This window comes from Acanthochromis polyacanthus, chromosome 17 (genome assembly GCF_021347895.1).
Source record: "Acanthochromis polyacanthus isolate Apoly-LR-REF ecotype Palm Island chromosome 17, KAUST_Apoly_ChrSc, whole genome shotgun sequence".
Taxonomy (NCBI): Eukaryota; Metazoa; Chordata; class Actinopteri; family Pomacentridae; genus Acanthochromis; species Acanthochromis polyacanthus.
In genome coordinates, this window is record NC_067129.1 from 34,254,267 (window position 1) to 34,276,945 (window position 22,679).

Genomic DNA, 22,679 nt, shown 5'->3' on the forward strand with positions numbered 1-22,679 from the left:
ATCATCAGTAATTGAAGTTACTTCTGTTGTTCCGTGGGCTTCGATCCGTGCAACTCTGTCTCTCTTCAGAGACTCTGATGCTGCAGGCTTTTGGTAAATCCAGAGGAAAGACGCAGCAAACTAAACCTCAGTTACATTTATTTTTGGTGATTCCCATTAATCTGACTTGTTCCAGTGCTTTTTAATGAAAATATCAGTTTGTAATAGATGTGAAATTGAAGCATGCAGTGAACAAAAAAGGTGTTTTATGATTTTGAGACCTAACTTGACTGTCTTGTGCTCTCTGTGAATTTTTTGGACAAATTTCGGTGCTGAAATGTGGACAAAAACCTTCCCCAAATCGCCTCGCACAGCTTTAAGTCTGCAGTTCTGACTTGTGCCGTGTTGAAAGTGAATAGGAAATGTTACTTGATCCGACCTAGTTCGACTTCTATTGTGACTTTCACAAAAAAGTTACCAGGAAACTCCTTCAGAAATCGCATTCTCTAAAGGAAGGGCATGTCTAAGTGGGGGTAAAGTAAGATTTCAGATGGTTTTACTCTTTTGAAATCATGAGAAACAGATTTAAGAGAGTATGTCAGAGTGACTTTATTTAGTTGTAATTTTTGAGCAGCTCGTAAATGTGTGTTCTTTTAGAAAGTTCTTTTAAGCTCTGCAATGTTTCTCTGCACTCTTTTATTATCGTTTCTTTCATCTCATTTATTTGAGACTGCTAAGAAGTTTATCTCATCCACGGCTATGATAAAATCAAACTTTTCACATTTGCCAGAAATAGACCGGAGCAACATCAGCGAAATGTGAGCTCAAGAAATGATCAAAATGTCGCAATCACGTCTACTTCCTCTGTTTCCGAGAAAGCTATTACTAAGCGAAAGTTCATCCTTCCTCTGACGCATTGTGATGTTTATCAGGCGTTTCCCCATCGATGCCCCTCATCAACAACACAGTTAGCAGATTTAGAAGTCCCCGGGGCTTTACTGACAACTTTCCTGTTAACTGAAACATTAAAATGTCTTTGTTGTTTCTACAGTCAGCTGTGATTCCTCTGTCGGCTTAAATTAATTGTTAAGAATTTTGGTTTGGTTTCACAGCATGCTTCATGTTCAGGTGAATTTTTGGTGCTACCACAAAGATTTTAGCCAAAATAAATAAATGAAAAACATCAAAAATTATTGAAAAATTCTTGTTTTTATTACATTATTGTCACCTCTAAAAAGGTCCATTTGAAGCAAAGAAAACCCCTTGATGTTGTTGTGGCTCTTTGATGTTGTGATGAAAAATTTTAGGAATGTGTTCATCAGATTATGGACTAAACCCAAAGTCCACATAGCTGGAAGACTTTAAGGAGATATTCTCTGCATTTCATAAGAACTGTCTTGAATTAGAAGCGCTGACATTTTGTTTAGAGATGAGAAAGCTTAATCCTTATAAACTTTAAAGTTTGTGGAGTGTTGACTGCACCCTGTGAAAGTTGAACGTATTCGATTCATCAGTACTGAAAATCAGGTGAATCTTTGGTGCCCTCCCCGAGAAATTTTAGCCAAAATAAATGAAAAGCATCAAAAATATACTGAAACTAGTTTTGTTCATTTGGAGATTTATCTACTCCTTCACAAATGGCCTATTTGTTCATCAAATAGTTAGAAATGAAAATGCACATATTTCTGTCAAATAACGAAACACAGACTCATTTTCTTTTCTGTGGACGGATCAGTCCTATTACAGTATTGTCACCCCTAAAAAGGTCCGTTCTGAGCCACGAAAAACCCCTGATGTTGTTGTGGCTCTTTGATATTGTGGTGAAAAATTTTAGGAATGAGTTTGTGAGATTCTGAGCTCAACCAAAAATCCACACAGCTGGCAGACTTTAAGGAGATATTGTCTGAATTTCTTAAAAACTGTCTTGCATTAGAACTGCTTTTAGAGGTGAGAATTTTCTGCTTTTGTAAATTTAATCCTTATAAACTATAAAGTCTTTGGAGTGTGAAAGATGGGTCAACCATAGTTCAGTTTTTAATGTAACTTTAATCAGTTAATAGGAAAATGATCAGTTAATTAATCAGTGATTATAATAAAAGTCAGTTGCAGCCCTGCATCCGTTTATGTATTGACTTTTCAGCACCCTACAGTCCGCTGGAAATACATTTGTAGTTGGAAGATTTGAAATTTCTACAGTAAACCACTCTTTTCCAGTTCCTAGACTTATCTAAATACACCAACTAAATCCATCTATCTAAATATCAACACTCTCTCTCTAAACACACAGATTCCACCTTTAAGAGTTTCAGTACTTGATTGTCTTTTTCCTCAGAAAGTGACTGCAATAATTAATCTGTTGTCCAAATGGCTGTTTCCTGTAGATTAACTCTCCGTTTCAGCTTTAAATAGACGGTGAGGTTAGAAAACGACGGTTGGGGGGTCGCTGCTTTAACCATTGAGCCGCAGTTTCAGGAAAATTACATACTCTGCACATGCCAACGCCAAATACGTCGCTGCAGCAGTAGGTAGCAAAACAGAAAATGGAGAGAGGCTGCCACACATGATGTCTGAAGTTCAACTCTTTAAAAAATGGAAAATAGAAGTGCTTTTCCTTTAAACAGCTACGTTATGTGAGGAAAAATGTGTTTGAGAAAAAAGAAGAAAAAATTGTAGGAGAAACTGGTACTTTTTTCATAGAAAAAGCCGAATGTTAGGGAGAGTAATTATGCAACTGTTGTTCCTACTTCCTAAATACATTTTTAGGTTTGAAATACACTATTATTAATAAAAGTTGGATATTTTTACACACGATGCACCATGTTTGCATGGTTCCAGCAGTAGGTAGCAAAACGGAAAATGTAGAAAGGCTACCACACATGATGTCTGAAGTTCAAATCTTAAAAAAAAAAAACAAACGTGTGTGTGAAGATTAGAAATTCAGGAGAAACTGGTACTTTTTTAAAAAGCTAAACATTGGTAATTATACAACTGCTGTTCCTACTTCCTGAAGACGTTTTTAGGTTTGAAATACACTATTATTACCAATAAAAGTTGGATATTTTTACACACTATGCACCATGAGCTTGCTACACATGATGTCTGAAGTTCAAATCTTTAAAGAAAATTTCATTTCATTTATTTATTTCAAACATGTAATTAATAACATTCAATTAATGTCTTTCAAAAAACAATTAATAGTCCATCTTGCTACACAGATAACGAGTAAGAGGAAATACTTTCGCAGCCGCTGCCCCCCCCCCCCCCCCCCCCCCCCCCCCAACTCAACTCTGGAATTCACTTCCACCACCCATCAGGAACCCTGACTAAATTGTGACCTTCAAAACCCTTCTAAAAACCCACTTGTTTAATCTGGCTTTTGCTTAATTTTTTTTTGTTTCCCTTCTGTCTGTTTGTAAAGCGTCTTTGAGTGACCAAAAAGCGCTATATAAATCCGATGTATTATGATTATTATTATTAAAACAAACTTCAACATGTTCGAAAGGGAGTGGGAAGAAGTTAAACTTATTTAATCCCACCCCTAAATTCATTCACCCATTTCAATCAGAAATATCCAATGAAACAAATTCACCACCAACATTTTTGTTTCGGCAAAAGACAATGAACTTAAACACTATACATCAATCAAATTGAGATCAAAAGTACTGTGCGCCCCTACTGATAATTAAGTTCCTCTTCACTGTACCTTCCAAAGATTTTTTGTTTGTATTTATATTTAAACTGGTTGATGTTTGAACATTGTTTCAGATCTATCTCAAGTTTATTCCAGAGCCGTCCCCCATTTATTGTAGGGCTAAAACTTTTCATCGTTGTTCTATGTTTTGGTATCCTGAAACTGAATTCTTCTCTTATTGTATAACCACCCACACAGTCCTAAAATTTGCTCTGTGACTGGAAAGGTAGCACTTTTTTTCCTCGCTTTGAATAAAAATAGTGCAGTTGGAAATTCCACAATGTCATGAGCTTTCATAATTGGAAAATAAATGGAAAACAGAAGCGCTTTTCCTTATATAGGTTAATTACGTGAGAGAGAAAATGTGGGAAATCGTCCAAAATGTGCATGAGGGGTAGAAATTGAAGGAGAAAATAGTATTATTTTAATTAAAAAAGCCTAATGTTAGGGTGAGTAACTATTCAACTGCTGTTCCAACTTCCTGGAGAAGTTTTTATGCTTGAAATACACTATTATTAACAATTAAGGTTGGATATTTTAACAAATCTGCATAACATTTTTCTACACTGATGTTCTCGATGACCCAAAAGCTTTCAGAAGAATAAATAGAAATGTGATTTCCTTTTTTGTGCAAAGGGGAAAAAACACACTGTGCATAAGAGCTCAAAAACATCCTGTAATCTTTCTGACAAGTGAACAAATATCGCTCTGGTGATATCTGTAACTAACGTGTTTCCTTTTGTTTCCGGTGTCTTTCTCAGGCGAAACCTCACCAAGCTGTCCTTGATCTTCAGTCACATGCTAGCCGAGCTAAAAGCCATCTTCCCCAACGGCCTGTTTCAGGGCGACAACTTCAGGATCACCAAAGCCGACGCAGCCGAGTTTTGGAGGCGGTCGTTTGGGGACAAGTGAGTTTCCACTTTATTCAACATTAAGCATAAAAAGAAGACTTCATAAAGGAGTTTCTAGTTGCAGTGGTTTTGTTGTCTTTCTTTACTAAGTCATACAATAATTGAGAAAAAAACTCATTAATCCGCAATAAAAATAATCATTAGTTGCAGCCCTACTGGTGTTAAAGTGATAGATGAACCCAAAACCATCTGACGGTGAACCACTCTGTTGTCATGAAGTTCGGCTGTGAAAAGTTTGTTTTCTTCATTATAGAGAGCAGCAGCTGATGGATTCACAGAGCAATCTAATATTAAAGTTCACATTGTTTCTGTCTTAAAACAGTCAGGTGCTCCTTTGAGTGATAGAGCAGGATTTACTTACGGAGTATTAATTTCCTTTTTTCAAAATGAATTTAAATTTGTTTAATAATCTTAGAATCGCCGGCGCATATTTATGTTTGCATGTAAAACAGATGTCTGCTTGGACTTTAAGTCAGTATGTACAGAATCATTATTACTCCACCAAAGAACATGGCGGAGTTATGTGAAGATCGGTGTCTGTTTGTCTCTTACGCTGAGCACAGGTGTGTGTTATGCATGTGTGCATTATGAACGGATACTGAATCCCGTGACCTAAATATGTAGTGGGCAGCGGGAATTGATGGGACTCAGAAACACCCCCACAATTTAATCAGTTGTTCCTTGTATCATTTCTGACGGATAAGTCCTGATAAGTCCACAGTGGTGGATTTGTAGTAGGATCGCAATCGTGATCGTCAGCAGGCAGCTGAGGTAGTGTTCACTTGTTGTCATAGTTGCAGTGATGCTGTGCTGCTATCTCACAATGATACATAAATCTTTAACAAATCTGTGGATCCAGACTATAAACCGCAACACTGCCAAAATCTGATCACTTGGTCCTTGTCATTTCTGACCTTCAGTGAAAATTTCATCCATATCTGTTGGTCTGTTTTTGAGTAATGTTGCTAACAGACAGACAGACAGACGGAAGGACAAACGTATGTCCATCGTCACATAACTCTGCTGTGTTCCTTGGTGGAGTACAAGTGCTGTACTGTATTTCTAAGAATGCCATGTGGGGGAATGAACAGCTTTGGTGGAGTACTGCGCTCTCTGAGTGCTTTTCTAGTTTGAACTAATTTTGGAATTTTGCAGCTTTGAGCTTTAGCTTTCAGGATTGTGTCTGTATTCAAACGATATTCAGGAACCTACCAGAGAAGTCCAGTTGGTTTCTACTGAATCTCCTACGATTACCACGACCTGGATGACTGAGAATCTCCACAAATGTATTCAAACCGTGGTTCTTCCAGTAAACCTGTATTTTCTGTTCCACTCCCCCTGCAGGACCATCGTGCCATGGAGGACGTTCCGTCAGGCTCTCCACGAGTTTCACCCCATCAGCTCAGGTCTGGAGGCCATGGCCCTCAAATCCACCATCGACCTCACCTGCAACGACTACATCTCTGTGTTTGAGTTTGACATCTTCACAAGGCTCTTCCAGGTAAGGCTCATGGCAGCAGAGCATTGTGGGGATGTCAAAGTAACCCAGAGCTTCATGTAGTAGGTCTGAAGCCTGATTCAGACAACAAATGACACCATGAAAGAGTTTAGAGAGTCAGAAGTGATGCGTTGTGGATAAGACACTTGCAGTTGCAGCAGGATTTATATTATTCGTTGTCTTATTTTCTAGCACATTTTAGCTTTGTTCATCAATTTTTCAGTGAGTCCAGCTGAATCTGAAACAGTGAAGACTCTTCCAACAGTGTTTTTATGAGAAAGGATCCACTCACAAAGTTTGTGTTTTTTATGGCTTCTTATACACACACATAGTTAATTTCATACTGCAATAGATGTGCTGCAGCAGAAAGGAAAAGAAAACCGACAGAACAGACCTTTTTTTTTTTTCTTCTACCTGGTTGGAGAGGTAGCGAGGAAGTGAGATGATAAAACGGACACCAGTGGGCTGAGAGCTGCCAATAAAAGAAACGTAAAAAAGAAGAACAGAAAGCTTAAACAAGAATGTTCCTGCTTCTGGTCAGCTTTGCTTTAAAGAGTAATGTATTCAAGTGATTGGAGTAGTTTTGGAAGCAGCTGAATAGGTGAACTTTAAATTAATCCCAGGAGAAGAACTGGATTTATCTCATTCCACCTTTAGGCTGCTCAGACAGCTGTTGATTGATTGAAGCCATTTATTTTTCTCCAGGCTTCTACTCTTCAGTTTCAGGTACCTGCCCTCCCTCGCGCCTCACTAACGTTATTATTATAATACGTCACGGAAAGTCACCCACAACCCTCAAAGCTGAGCTAAAGTTCAGTGAAACTAACTGAAGTGAACCGAAACGCTCCGATGTAAAGTGGAACGACCTGAAATGCACTGAGCTGACCTGATATGACGGTATTTTTTGTATTTATTAAGTCGCTTTTAATCTTCCTGATCGGGTAACGGCATTCGTTTTGTCTGTTTCCTATTTTTAGTTGGGTTATTGTTGATATATTTATTTTTTAAAAGGATTCCCATTAGCTGATTTAATGTGAGAAAATGGTGTGGTTTGATCTTGATTTGAACATCGAAACATAACCTGATTTGTTTCTCTACTTTCTTGTAGGGAGGGAGCTATGTGAGCTACAACTCTAATTAGTCAGGAAAATTCACTACCATTCAAAAGTTTAGGGTCACCCAGACAATTCCATGTTTTCCATGAAAACTCACACTTTTATCCATGTGCTAACATAACTGCACCAGGGCTTTCTAATCATCAATGAGCCTTTCAACACCATTAGCTAACACAATGTAGCATTAGTACACAGGAGTGATGGTTGCTGGAAATGTTCCTCTGTACCCCTATGGAGGTATTCCATTAAAAATCAGCCGTTTCAAGCTAGAGTAGTCATTTACCACATTAACAATGTCTAGACTGTATTTCTAATTAATTTAACGCTATCTTGGTTGACAAAAAGCTGTTTTCCTTTTAAAAATGACATTTCTAAGTGACCCCAAACTTTTGAGCAGTAGTCTGTTTTAAAGTGACAGATGGAGAATGACTTTGATTCCTCGACACTAAAGCACGTTGATCTACGTAGACAGCAGTGTTTCGCCTTATATAAGGCGAAACACTGAAAAGCTCACAGGACTGTTTTTACAGGATATAAAGCTAGTTGGAGTGATTGTGATTGGTCCTGAGGCGTGTCGAACACAAGATTTATGCTGTTGTGTTTGTGTAGCACATATCAAAGCACCTCCCAAGTCCAGTAGCGACTTCTTCGTTTACAGCTCTTTTAGTGATGAATTGTGAAGGCGGGAATGATGGAGAACTTTTTTGTACGATGTCTCCTCATAACAAAATAGTTCTAAGCCCATTTGTTGATCCTGTACATGTACAGCCGAGTCGCTTTCAGTGAAGAAAGTCTTCGTGGTCGCAGGTTTTTGGCTGCAAACAGGCGTACACCGAGGAGTCTACGATGCAGAACCTTTTAGACTTGGATGGATGACAATTTTTAGTCAGGCACACTCTTGGGAACACGTCAAAAGCATTAATTGACTTCAAATGATCAACTCGCATAAACACTTTTGAGATTCCCAACAGTAAAACTTCTGTGCTACAACTTAAATTCAAAGTTCAATTAAAGTGCAGATAGAAAATGAAGTCTCACAAAAAAATAGGAAAAATCTCAATATGACACAAGAATCATTTACATAAACACATTCATACATACAGAAATGGGAAAAGTAGCATGTAGCAGGCATTAAAGATTAAAATTACACATACTGTGTGCTGTTTTTGGTTTGAATAAATACTTGATTTTTACAGGTTACAGCAGGAGTGAATAATAGACATTCAGTTGCAGGTGTATTTAAAGGCCTAGTTGGGATTCAGGTTTTTACAATGAGATAAATGAGTAAATCCTCTGAAATATGCTAGTATTTGGAACTCAGATATGATGTTGTCATCCAAGTGCAATAAAGAAAACTGAAGTGGACTTTTTCTTCGGCGGCGTCTTCTTCTCGGCCTCCTTCTCTTTTTCTTTCTCAGTCTCAACCCCTTAGGCTGTCAGTTTCCTTGGATTCTAAAATCTTCAGTGGTTGATTCCATCTGGATATCCCCAAATCTTATTTTTTTGGCAGTAGAAGCTGAACGGGTCGTATTTGTTGTGTTTTGCAGCCTTGGTCGTCTCTTTTGAGGAACTGGAACAGTCTGGCAGTCACACATCCCGGTTACATGGCCTTCCTCACCTACGATGAGGTCAAAGCTCGGCTGCACAGGTTCATCCACAAACCTGGCAGGTGAGAGTCTTTTAAAAAGCCAGATGCCGCCGTTTAGTCTGTAATGTTTTAGATGTACCTGCCGGCTGAGATTGTCTTCTTTCCCTCAGCTACATCTTCAGACTGAGCTGCACTCGGCTGGGCCAGTGGGCGATCGGCTACGTGACGGCTGACGGGAACATCCTGCAGACCATCCCCCATAACAAACCGCTCTTTCAGGCCCTCATTGACGGATACAGAGAGGGATTGTGAGTCACATTTCAGCATGGCTTCAATGCACCAATTTACACATTTTAAAGTACATGATGTTAAAGTGTATAAAAGCCTCTAAGGATGTGTATTTTTAGTCGACACATGAAGGTATGTCGCTGTTTCTGCTGCGTGAAAAACAGCAGCGGTAAGGTTATTCATGAAGCCTTTATTTTTGGTCGCTCACTGAAATGTTTGCAAAGAACAGAGGTTATTAAAGCGCTGTGCGATTTAATAATTTAAGAACAGAGGGTCAGAGTTGCAGCTTACGTCGCTTTTTGATGATTGTGCACAAAGAATAAAAGTGCACTGCTTTCAGATTTGACAGAGAAGTGCGTGTTGAGCCCCTTTGAGACTCGCAGCCATTTCCATTAATCTGACGGCAGCTGAGAGCCTCAGCTTCAGGTCTAAATGAAAGCAAAAGCTGCGACGGCACACGTCTGAGCTGCATACAGCGAGTAGACACGCACAAGCAGCGTCGTTTGAGCTGTTTGAAGCCACTTGAGGAAGGTTTTTTTTCCTACGTTTCAGGACAAATGCTGGCCCAAAAACATCACCCAGAGTATAAAAGACACAGTTTATGTATCAAAATGATAAAACACTGGTGTCTCGTCCATAAAAATATTAGTTACTTTAATGAAAACGGAGACTAACAGCTCAGATTGATCACCAATTTTGAATGTTGACAAAACATTACTACGGCTGTAGTTTACTTGATTAAATTCCTGCAGTATCAGAATCCATATGAGGGTCTCCAAAATAAAACGGCATCTTTGTTTATTACTTCTAATTTTAAACAATCACTGACATGAACCAGAAGTGCTCAGTGTTTACTTTTCTTCACCTCAGACAGGTGAGCTGTGAGTCTGCAGGTAGGTCAATATTTCCATCGTGGTCGTCTTCAGCAGCATCATAGCTGGAGAGGCATTTTTATTTCACTGCTTGTAAAACAGCAGTAGTGAGATTATCAAGACACATGGACAGGGTTTTCAGTGTTGAGTTAATATAAATAAAGTCGGCTGTTAGTTTATTCTTTAGTGTAGTACTGTATTGTTACTGCAGCATACATCACTAGGTGTGCTGTTCTGTCTTACATAAAAGACAAATTAAAATAATGTATGGATGGATAGATAGATATAAAAATGGTGATGAAACAGTGTGTCAGATAAATAATTCAAGGACCATTGGAAAGTTGAAACTTTTACAATACTTTAACATTACTTCCTGATTTTATCTGTTACTCCTTATAAATGATATTATTTTATAACCTAATATGCTTCACAAACCTGCCTGAACCTGTTATCGTGGCGTAAATAATTTCTTCTAAAAATAGAAGAGAGTTGAATTTCTTTGAGTTATTTTAGAAACATTTGGAAAAAAAAAAATAGAATTGACCTGCACAGCATCAACAGGTGTTACCAACACTGGGAAAGAAAATGGTGACTCTCCATGCTGTAGATGCTTTACTACTCACATTTTAAATTTGTTTTTGTACATGTAAACACTGCCTGCAGTTCAGCCGAGAAGTCCCAGGATTATTGTCACAAAGCTGTTTGTCACACTTAAGCCACTAATGACTTCATGGTTGTGCTGAGGAATGCAAAAGTTTTATTGTATTTTATTTTTACAGACTTTTATCAGTCCATAGGGTGTATTGTTCAATTTTTGCAAACAAGACATTTGGAAAAAGGTGATTTCAGTGAAAGATCATGAAGTTGAGCTTGGATTCGGTTAATTTTCCAAACAAAACTGATTTCAAGGATTGTCAGAAAGGTGAAAATGTGATGATTCTTTCTGTTTTTTTACTGTTTCTCTCACTGACAAATGATCTGATTTTGGCAATATTGGCAAATTACAATAACCTGGAGTCCCCTTTGTCACATGCAGGGCATCGAGAATTAAGAATTAAAGGTTCTTTTGTTAGTTTTTAAAGCAATGCATGGATTGGCAGCTCACGTTTGATAGTTCTTAATGTTAGATAAATACTTCAATTCAACTTATCCAGTAGTTCCATACTAGATAGACAGAGGAACAATGTACTGAACAACATGCAAGTGGCGTGCAAATTGTAGTGGTCGAAAAGATAGCATAAGGTGCCTAAAATTGCAAAAAAAAGTCAATATTTACATTAAGGTGCAACTTGGTGGTATTTGCAATAAAAATAAAGCATTATATGACTATAAAATAGTGTTTTATAAAGTACAGATTGATCAGATTAGTCCAGCAATCCCATGTCTGAAAAGGATTTAGGTTTTAATGGAGCTGTAATTTGTGTTTTTTGCAACAGAAAACCCATCAGTACAGCTCTACAGTTTCTCTGTAGTGTGCCATTCTCTGTCATAGATGAGAACATAGGATTTAAAACAGAAACTCAAATTTAAACAAGCAATATTTCAACAAATGTTCACAAAAGAGGAACTGCTGTTTAAGCGACTTTTCAGCTGAATTGGTCGTTTCTCGTTTTCAACTCAAGACCATTAAATGTAGACACCAAATTAGAACTTTTATTTTAAGAACAAACAAGAATGATTTGTATTTTTCTGTTTGTTGTCTCCAGCTACCTTTTCCCAGACGGCCGTGCACAGAATCCAGACCTCACAGGGTTGTGTGAACCGTCTCCACAGGACCACATCAAAGTTACTCAGGTAACTTCACCTCCTTTGTTTTTCATCCAGCCATTAGTTTCTAGTGTAAAGTGCCATAATCAGTCTGCAAAAGAAGCATGAAGCACCGTGTTATTCTGCAATATGGAGACCATTAAGAGACAATAAACTTTATAGATCCCTGAGCAGGAAATGTACATTATACTGCTTAATGCAAACAGATGCATAAAAGACAACAACATTCATTCTAAGTATAGATGGCTGCTAAGTGGTTAACATTCTCCTCCTCTTCCTCCTTTTATCTCTGCAGGAGCAGTACGAGCTGTACTGTGAAATGGGCTCCACGTTTCAGCTTTGTAAGATCTGTGCAGAGAACGACAAGGATGTGAAGATCGAGCCCTGCAGACACCTGATGTGTACTTCCTGTCTGACCGCCTGGCAGGTGAGGCTAACCGCTGCACGCTTTAATTACGTCGCTCTGAAAATTATCAATAGCCTGGAGGGAAGTTTGTCTTTGCTTTGCCTCCTGCTATAAACATTCATTTAACCCTCTGAACCCCAAAACCCCACAGTGTGAGTTTAAAAGGCATTTTGTGTTTAAAGAGTCACAAACATTACACCATTTGTTGTAGCAAGAAACTGTAAAAACAGACTCTTAAATGTTTTTTTTAAAAATTTCATCTATGACGTGACATTCTGTTGGAAAAATTCTGCAAATCTAAACTTAAGATTGTGATATTTTATTAAAATCCGCCAGTGCTGCTGCTCATACTCTGACAGTAAATGCACAACTCAGGCTAATTCATTGTAACCGGCTAATGCTGACATACAGTGCCTATCATAAGTATTCACCCCCTTTGATGTTTTACCCTTTTATTGCTTTCATAAATCAATCATGGTCAATAAAATTTGGCTCTCTTAACACAAAAATGTATTGGAAAAAACTCTTTAATGTCAAAGTGAAAACAGATTTCTATAAAGTAATGTTAATGAAAGAAAATTATATAAATGAAAATAATTGTTTGCATAATTATTCACCCCCTTTTTAATTTAATGGTCTAATTCAATAGAGGTCCATCAAATTGTTGCCAGTAGTCACAAAATTAGTGAAATGAAGATCACCTGAGTGGTGTGGGTGTGTTTCAAGTGACTGAGTTGTAAAACACCTGTGTCTGAAGGGTCCAGAGAGTGGTTGATCAGTATTCCTGGTTACCATTACACCATGAAGACAGAAGAACACTCTAAGCAACTCAGGGAAAGGGTTATTGAGAAGTACAATTCAGGGGATGGTTAGAAAAAAATTTCCAAGGCACTGAACATCCCCGGAGTTCAGTGAAATCAATTATCAAGAAATAGAAGGAATATGGCACTTGTGTGAATCTGACTAGATCAGGCCGCCCTCGTAAACTGAGTGACCGTGCAAGTAGGAGACCAGTGAGAGAAGTCACCAAGACCCCTACAACTACTCTGAAGGAGTTACAAGCTTCAGCTGCTGAGATGGGAGAGACTGTGCATGTAGCAACTGCTGCCCGGGTTCTTCACCGGTCAAAGCTTTATGGGAGAGTGGCAATGAGAAAGCCACTGTTGAAGAAAAGTCATATTAGATCTCGCCTAGAGTTTGCCAAAAAGCACGTGGAAGACTCCATGGTCAAGTGGAAGAAGATTCTTTGGTCTGATGAGACCAAAATTGAGCTTTTTGGCCATCAGACAAGACATCATGTTTGGCGGAAACCAAACACTGCACATCACCAAAAACACACCATCCCCACTGTGAAGCATGGTGGTGGCAGCATCATGCTGTGGGGATGTTTCTCAGCAACTGGACCTGGAAGGCTTGTAAAGATAGAGGGCAGAATGAATGCTGCAAAATACACTGAAATCCTGGGGGACAATCTTTTTCAGTCTGCAAGAGAACTACGTCTGGGGAGAAGATTCATTTTCCAGCAAGACAATGATCCAAAACATACTGCAAAAGCGACACAGGAATGGTTTAAAAAGAACCAGGTAAATGTTCTGGAGTGGTCGAGTCAAAGCCCAGACCTCAATCCTATAGAGAATTTGTGGCTGGACTTGAAAAGGGCCGTTCATGCCCGATACCCGCGCAACCTGACAGAGCTTGAGCAGTTTTGCAAAGAAGAATGGAGCAAAATTACAGTGGGCAGATGTGCAAGACTGATTGAGACCTATCCACACAGACTCACTGCTGTGATTGCAGCCAAAGGTGCGTCTACTACACACGTGGACAAAATTGTTGGTACTGTTACGGCCGTGGCCGTATTTGTTTTTTTGTTTTTTTTTGTTGTTGTAGTTTCGAACTGTTTTATTGTCTGGGAGTGGGTGCTCTGTGGATTCTGTGTAAATCTTTGTGTGCAGGAGGCGTGGTTGGCGGACAATGCTGATTGGCTGGCTGTCATTTCAAATCCTGGCGGCCGGCAGTGATGGAGGAGCCACTTTGACAGCAGCACCCTTTGTGTGTCTCCCCAGCCTCCAAATATTTGAATTCGATTAGAGTAGCGGAGTTTTGTTGTTTGGTTTAGTAGGGTTTTTTTTGCTTATTGTGTATGTTTTTGGATTGGATATTTTCTTTTGTTTGAGAGCAAGAAATGCCTCTTTAGTTTGTATCCGTCTTTTGTTGGTTTTGAATGAACAGCCCATGCAGTGGCCTCTTTAAGTTGTAGTTATATTGCAAAATAAATTCTGGTATTTTTTTTAGAACTTGTTAGACTGTTGTTTCTTTTGGGGACTGGGGAAATATTCGGGGTTATTTTTTCTTCTTTTTTTTTCTTTTTACTTTATGTTGTGCACCCTACCCCCTAGACAGGGGCATAACAGTACCCCTCAGTTAAAGAAGGAAAAACCCACAATTCTCACTGAAATCACTTGAAACTCACAAAAGTAACAATAAATAAAAATTTATTGAAAATTAAATAATCAAAATCAGCCATCACTTTTGAATTGTTGATTAACATAATTATTTAAAAAAACAAACTAATGAAATAGGGCTGGACAAAAATGATGGTACCCATAACTTAATATTTTGTTGCACAACCTTTTGAGGCAGTCACTGCAATTAAACGATTTCTGTATTTGTCAATGAGCGTTCTGCAGCTGTCAACAGGTATTTTGGCCCACTCCTCATGAGCAAACAGCTCCAGTTGTCTCAGGTTTGATGGGTGTCTTCTCCAAATGGCATGTTTCAGCTCCTTCCACATATGTTCAATGGGATTCAGATCTGGGCTCATAGAAGGCCACTTTAGAATAGTCCAACGCTTTTCTCTCAGCCATTCTTGGGTGTTTTTGGCTGTGTGTTTTGGATCGTTGTCCTGTTGGAAGACCCATGACCTGCGACTGAGACCAAGCTTTCTGACACTAGGCAGCACATTTCTCTCCAGAATGCCTTGATAGTCTTCAGATTTCATCGTACCTTGCACACTTTCAAGACACCCTGTGCCAGATGCAGCAAAGCAGCCCCAAAACATTACTGAGCCTCCTCCATGTTTCACCGTAGGGACAGTGTTCTTTTCTTCGTATGCTTGGTTTTTGAGTCTATGAACATAGAGTTGATGTGCCTTACCAAAAAGCTCCAGTTTGGTCTCATCTGTCCAAAGGACATTCTCCCAGAAGCTTTGTGGCTTGTCAACATGCATTTTTGCAAATTCCAGTCTGGCTTTTTTATGAGTTTTTTTCAGCAGTGGTGTCCTCCTTGGTCGTCTCCCATGAAGTCCACTTTGGCTCAAACAACGACGAATGGTGCGATCTGACACTGATGTACCTTGGCCTTGGAGTTCACCTTTAATTTCTTTGGAGGTTGCTCTGGGCTCTTTGGATACAATTCCAACGATCCGTCTCTTCAATTTGTCATCAATTTTCCTCTTGCGGCCACGTCCAGGGAGGTTGGCTACTGTCCCGTGGGTCTTGAACTTCTGAATAATATGAGCCACTGTTGTCACAGGAACTTCAAGCTGTTTAGAGATGGTCTTATAGCCTTTACCTTTAAGATGTTTGTCTATAATTTTTTTTCGAATGTCCTGGGACAATTCTCTCCTTCGCTTTCTGTTGTCCATGTTCCGTGTGGTACACACCTTTTCACCAAACAGCAGGGTGACGACTTGTCTCCCTTTAAATAGGCAGACTGACTGATTATGAGTTTGGAAACACCTGTGATGTCAATTAAATGACACACCTGAGTTAATCATGTCACTCTGGTCAAATAGTTTTCAATCTTTTATAGAGGTACCATCATTTTTGTCCAGGCCTGTTTCATTAGTTTGTTTTTTTAAATAATTATGTTAATCAACAATTCAAAAGTAATGGCTGTTTTTGATTATTTAATTTTCAATAAATTTTTATTTATTGTTACTTTTGTGAGTTTCAAGTGATTTCAGTGAGAATTGTGGGTTTTTCCTTCTTTAACTGAGGGGTACCAACAATTTTGTCCACGTGTGTAAATATTGACTTGAAGGGGGTGAATAATTATGCAAACAATTATTTTCATTTATATAATTTTCTTTCATTAACATTACTTTATAGAAATGTGTTTTCACTTTGACATTAAAGAGTTTTTTCCAATAATTTTTTTGTTAAAAAAGCTAAATTTTATTGACCATGATTGATTTATGAAAGCAATAAAAGGGTAAAACATCAAAGGGGGTGAATACTTATGATAGGCACTGTACCTAACTCCTGCAAAGCTCAATTAGTTCAATAAAAACATATCAGATATTTGCACTAAATGCACAAAGGTTAAAGAACCGCTTTAGGCAATGCAGAAAGATAAAAACATTTTGGGAAAAGGTCAGAGCAACATGTGAGAAAATAACTTTAAAAAACGATTGTTTCTAATTGGCGTCTATCCTAAAAAACAGAATTATAATAAAACTGAACAAATAATGATGAACCTCAGCTTCTTAAGTGGTAAAAAAGGTGATAGATCAATTTAGGAAAAGGACTTACAGACCAAATATTACAGATTGGGAAAAAAGAAATTATGTCAAAACTGCCAGTAGACGAAAACACCAAAATATGAAGAAGTTTAGTTAATTTGTGGTGGAAAAAAAACATTTTTTTGAATAATGTGTACTGCCATCTGGGAGTTGTTTGTTGATGCATTTTGTTTGTTGTGCATATGCTGAAAAATACAGATAATGTCATAAAAAAGTTGCTATAAAATTCACCTAAAACAAACCAGATTCTATTAAAAAATAACTCAATCTGCGCTTATTGTTGCACCTGAGAAGCCATTAGTGGTTTAGCTGTGACCAACATTCAAGTTACAAAAAATTATGGGACAGTTTACCTGAACTGCAGGACCTGTTTACACTGAGCAGGTGGGTGATAAATATGTAAACAAATTAAAAATATAAGTACAAATACAATAGATAACATGTCGAGTTGCCATTTGTTTTCCAGGGTTGTTAAGACTTGCAGGAAAATTGTTGGATAAGTTATATAAAAACAAACAATCAAATTAAATTAGTTTTTCCTAGTCTTTTATATTTTTTTATGATTTATGGCACTAGACTGTGTCACACTTCTAGTCACGGTTGTTCTCTTTCCATAGAGGTGCAGGTTTTTATATTGCAGAGAAAAATGAGCTCACAGTGAGTAAAAATGGAACAGGAGTTTGGGATTCAAGGGGTTAAATCGTGTGTTTTCTCTCCAATCACTGCTTATTTGCTTTTGCAATCACCACAAATTCTCAAGCAGATAAATGCCTCTTTTTTTATTCAGCTGTAAAGAGCACCAGGGCTAATTAAACACGCATCTGTTGTATATTTCCTCTTATTTCAGTAGAAGTCTACTTATTTTCTGCCCTGAATGTTTAAATTTGCTTTTTTTTTTATCGCTGTAGAGCCGCTAATGGCTTCATGGTTGTACTGAAGAACGCAAAATTTATTTATTTTTTACAAAATTTGGTCGGTACCTAGAGTGTATTTTTAGAAAAAGATGATTTTGGTGAAAGATCATGATGTTAAGCTTGGAATCGATTCATTTTCCTTACCAAGCTTAATTCAAGGATTATCAGAAAAAGTGAAAATGTGATGATTCTTTCTGTTGCTCTCACTAGAAAAATGGTGCAATTTTGGCAGGAATCCCTTTGTCATGTGCATGGATGGATGGATATTTGTCATATTGAGTATAATGTACACTTTCATAGCAGTATTTCCATCTGAACAGCGGCACATTTGTGTCATTCACCTCTAACACACTTTTCAATCACTTCCTCAGTGTTGCTGTTTTTTTTTTTTTAAAAAAATGTAACCTTTATACCAATGAAACTCATCTACTTCTGCAGATATTTTTCATAATGGAAGCGTAAAGTTGCTCAAAAGACAAAGGTCACCTTGTCCTTGTTGACTTTTCGATGGAAACATACACAAGAAGTGTTGAGTTTCTTTGAGAATCAGTTTACATGAGTGGAAAAACGAAAGAAAGAGGAAGTGTTGACTGGTCTGTCAGTGCATTTTAGCTCTGATAAAATGTGTAATTTTGATGATTTGTTTTTGTTAACAGATAATATACCTCTCAAACTTGATGGCAGGCTTTGAGGTTCATATGGTTAAACCATTTAAATTAAGGTATAACGTGAAATGTGTAAGAATTACAATACTTGCCATTGCTGCTGTTTTACAGCGACGCTTTTATTGCTTCAGCCTGTCTAGGTGATCGTCATTTGTAGATCCAGGTTTCTCCCTTTAAGCTCTCACACCTTCACAGAGATGCTTAAGCTTTAATTTGAGTCTCTTGCAACAAAAAGACGTTCTTCTTCTGCTTCTGCTCCCTCATATTTTAACCTTCCTGTGTTTGTGTATCAGGAGTCGGAGGGTCAAGGATGCCCATTTTGCCGATGTGAGATTAAAGGCACAGAGCCAATCGTGGTGGACCCCTTCCACCCGAAGGTCAGCGGGGCTTCCTTCGCTGGTTTTCAGGGGTCCAGCAGAGCTGAAGCTGCAGGCAATGATGAGGAAGAAGATGATCGGCTGGAAGACCAGCACCTTGTCATGAGCAGGCTGGCCTGCACCAAGGTGAGACGACGATACACTGTCGTTCAGAGATCATCCATACAATTTCATGTTTTCCATAAAAACTCACACTTTTATTCACGTGCTAACATAATCAGCTCTTGCATTATATTAATGTCACAATTTCCCCTGACATATTTTCTCCCAAGGCTCAGTTTATTCCAATCTGAGACAAGAAGTCACTTTTTTTGGAAAGACGTATTTTTAAAACGGTTTATTTTACCAATTATTTATGTCACTTATAGCATTCGTGTTACGACACCTCAAATATAACTGGCTTATTTTACCCCGCTCTTCTGTACTTCATTAGTTCAGATTTCAGTTCCGACGTTTCAATCAACATCTCTAAATGTATATTTGTGCATGTCTGGTTGCAGGTCGAGCGCCCACCGTCTCCAGTATCTCAGCTGCCTCCGGTGCCTCCTCGACTGGACCTCCTGCAGCAGAGATCCTCCAGCTCCCATAGTGCACTGGGGCAGGGGGCAACGGCCAAGGTTGGTACATGTGCTGTCAATATAAGCTAACTTAAGCTGCTGAGGTTAGTTAGAAGGTCTAATGGGGCTTCTGGTGTAGCACCTTGGACTGGTAGACTGGCTTCTTGAGTGAATAGTGTACCGATTGAGGTCGCTGGAGTCAGTACTTGGGTTGCAGTGGGACATTGGGCACCTGGGGGTCCTCTGTTTGCTGGGGGACCTTGGGGAACTGCAGAACATGGAGGTTTGTTTGTTTGTTTTATTAAGATCCCCAATTAGCTTTTGCAAAGCAGCAGCTATACTTCCTGGGGTCTTCATCATTTCATTTGTGACAACACCAGAAAGCAACATGTACAAAAATGCATAAAAATCAAATTACAAAATACATAAACAATGCATACAAAAATACACATATACAATACAATAACATACATATACACAAGTTATACTAACCAAAAAGCATACAACACATAATACTCCCACCTTGAATTATCATAAAAATAAATTTTTCTTCTTCAAAGATACCATGACCTAACAGTAATAATAATCTACCTCAGAAACTAACCATGACATAAATCACATAAACAAAACACCGAACCTTACATCCTTGCCAACAACCCGGGTACAGCGCCATGACAACCTCCACCTGTCTGGTCGTGCGAAGCCCCTACAACAAAAGTTCAGCTACCAGTCAGAATCCGGGGCCTTGAAATTGCTCATCTATTTATAAAATGTTTTTTTCCGTTAAAAACATCTGGAATTCAATACTTCTGTAGTCTGGTTTATCTTCAGTCACTCTGGTCTGATCGGTGTTTAAAGCCATTTGTCCAAAACTCAGAGCTAAGACATATGGCTTAAAAAGAATTCATCACCACCCAGCATTCAGCCGAGACACAGAACAGTGGTAGTAGTTTGAGGTGCTGGGGGTTCTTGGGCACTTGAGGGTGCTGATCCACATTTTTCAAGGCTGTCCTAGAACAATCTTTGAATTCTCTGAGGGAGATTCTGAGAGTTGTTAGTCGTGGTGTTTACTTTCTCTACACTGGCTGTGGAAGAACGTCTTTCTAAAGAGATTTCAGTGGAATAAATAGAGGAACAAATCTATCGTCTTCATTCTGTGCAAACATACACGCAATGCGAAGCTTAACTGAACCTAATGTAAACTACTAATTAGCTCTTATCTTGTCTTTTTAGTATAAAATTCCCACTTTGTGCTGCTGTCCATCTGCCACAGCTCAACAAGGAAGCACAGTGCAGGAAACAAAAAAAGGGAAAATTTGTTTAAGTTTACAGACGCTATGTTTAGAAAATGCCCGCTTCATTTGACTAAGAGAGACAGCTGAAGCCTTGTACAAGCTGGAAGAAGGTTTTGCACGCAAAGGGAACTGACTTTTTTTGACTTTGTCCCCCAACTTTTGCCCTGAAGTAACATTAAGGAGGCGTTTTCTTACGAATAGGGTGAAGTGTTTGTGAACATGTGAGGAAATGGGGAAAAAAAACAGGAAGTAGAAGGATTAAAAAAAGTGAGTTTTTAAAATCCTTTCATTTATCGAGAACCATCTGGCAGACACAAATAGCTGTATTTTTCTCAGATTTTTGTAAACTTGCATATTCTGAATTGGCCACGGTGTGTTTTAATGATTAATAATCAGTCTATACAGCTTTCATATAAATATATCAAGCAGGTGGAGTTGAAATCAGCCAAAGTGTAACTCTGTTAACATTTCCTACTGGCCTTGAAGGATCACATGTTCTCTCACATGTCCATTTGACTGTCAAATAACTCAGCTGAGCGTGCTTTAATTGTGAAAGTCTAGTGCCCTGAAACCACGTGAATGCTGAAGTGTTCAAAGGAGTCAGCCGTGGCTGATTCATAATTTATTCATCCTTGTGTGCTGACATAGTTCAATTCAAACTACTTTATACAAATTAAAGGGTGTATAAACTTTCTGTTTTTTAAATAATATAGAAGTTAATTAGAGCTTGAACTGTAGAACTGTGTAAGTGCTAAAGTTTGCTCCAGTTCTTGTGTCTGAAGCACTTTTAGTGAACATAACACTGGAATTATGGAGAATTTTGAACTTCCCACTGTGTTTGGACTCTATAGATGGAGAGCATGTGAAAATCAAAGCACCTCCAAAGTCCAACTACTTCATTTACACCTCCTTAAATGATTAATTATACAGCCTCTCCTCATGATAAGCATTCGTTCAGTTCAGTTTTATTTATATAGCGTCAATTCACAACATGTCATCTAATGGCACTACACAGGGTAAGGTGAAGACATGACAGATTTTAAGCAACTCAAAGAAACTCAACAAATCCAAAGTTTCTTTTGGAATCCTTTGGAGATAGAACTTGGCAACAGTGTTTTCAGCACCATTAACTTTCCTAGCATATGTGCAGTGTGCAAAGTCTGCACAGGAACACATTTTTACAGAGGCATCCACAAAGTCACAGACAGACTTTTGCAGATGATGAAATATACATCACATGAACCCTTACTGACACATGGATGAAGAAAACAGGTGTTTCGGTTTGGATAGCGTAGTTAATTGCTTAGTGACAGAATTATCAAAAGGGAACTGTGCTAATACAACAAAGAAAAGAAAGGTAGTGAGTGTTTGAGTTTAAATTAAAGAACCAAGTAAGACCAAACAAAGGCCAACAGAGTTACAAAAACTAGCTAAACAAAACAACTAAACTCCTTAGCCAAACTTAAACACAATTCCCACAACACAACACCCACAGCTAACAAAAGAAACTAAACAAACGAGTGCCCCAAGAGAAACTTCAAAACTGCGTCAACTGCTGCTAACAGAAGCTAAGATGTGCATACACACAATGAGTAACTTCTAAACTTTGTTACACAGCTGCTAACAGAAGCTACACAGACACAAGAGATGCACCAGAGTGAACTGTTCACAATCAATCCCAATTGGGAGGCTCAGGCTGTATCTAAAATCATCCACTCACTCCCTATTCCCTGTCCAGGGACCGCCATATATTGAACTATGTAAGGAGTTATTAATTATGTTGGTTGTTACCCGTGATTTGTGCTGTAGCAGCAGAGTGCAAACACATCACATTCACAGTTTATTACATGGCTAAGAAATGGGTAAAATCGAACTCAGCAACACAACCTAAACAGGAAAGTTTTCACGCTCTTGTCCATCTCATCCCTTGTTTCCAGTAGGTCAAAAGGATTCATTAAAGTGCAGTCAGCCTCACATGTAGGTGTAATTTCAAGATGAAGCAGATTGTAACTCAACACCAATAAGACCCCCATGAACATCAGCTTCTGTTTCCTACCATTGAGTCCACGTCAACATTTAGTCTAAACATCTATTACCTGGAACCTTTTCAAACATTTCACACATCAGGTTCTTACTGATGTCAAAGTTCTTCACTTTTTTCAAATTTTAACAGTAAATAATTAAACGTTTGTCCTCTTCTGACACCTTTCAATCGTTTGGATCTGCTGGAACAA

At 38.4% G+C, this 22,679-nt stretch overlaps 1 protein-coding gene across 2 annotated transcripts in view; it reads left to right on the forward strand.

The window, feature by feature from the left end:
* LOC110967665 (E3 ubiquitin-protein ligase CBL-like) overlaps nucleotides 1–22,679 on the forward strand; it is a 44,099-nt gene that overhangs the window by 6,818 nt on the left and 14,602 nt on the right. For both annotated transcript variants that reach the window (XM_022217350.2, XM_022217351.2), the window contains exons 3-10: nucleotides 4,432–4,578; nucleotides 5,926–6,082; nucleotides 8,742–8,863; nucleotides 8,953–9,090; nucleotides 11,649–11,736; nucleotides 12,005–12,136; nucleotides 18,510–18,719; nucleotides 19,094–19,210. In XM_022217350.2, coding sequence (XP_022073042.1) covers nucleotides 4,432–4,578; nucleotides 5,926–6,082; nucleotides 8,742–8,863; nucleotides 8,953–9,090; nucleotides 11,649–11,736; nucleotides 12,005–12,136; nucleotides 18,510–18,719; nucleotides 19,094–19,210 — 1,111 coding nt within the window. The remainder of the gene's footprint in view (nucleotides 1–4,431; nucleotides 4,579–5,925; nucleotides 6,083–8,741; nucleotides 8,864–8,952; nucleotides 9,091–11,648; nucleotides 11,737–12,004; nucleotides 12,137–18,509; nucleotides 18,720–19,093; nucleotides 19,211–22,679) is intronic.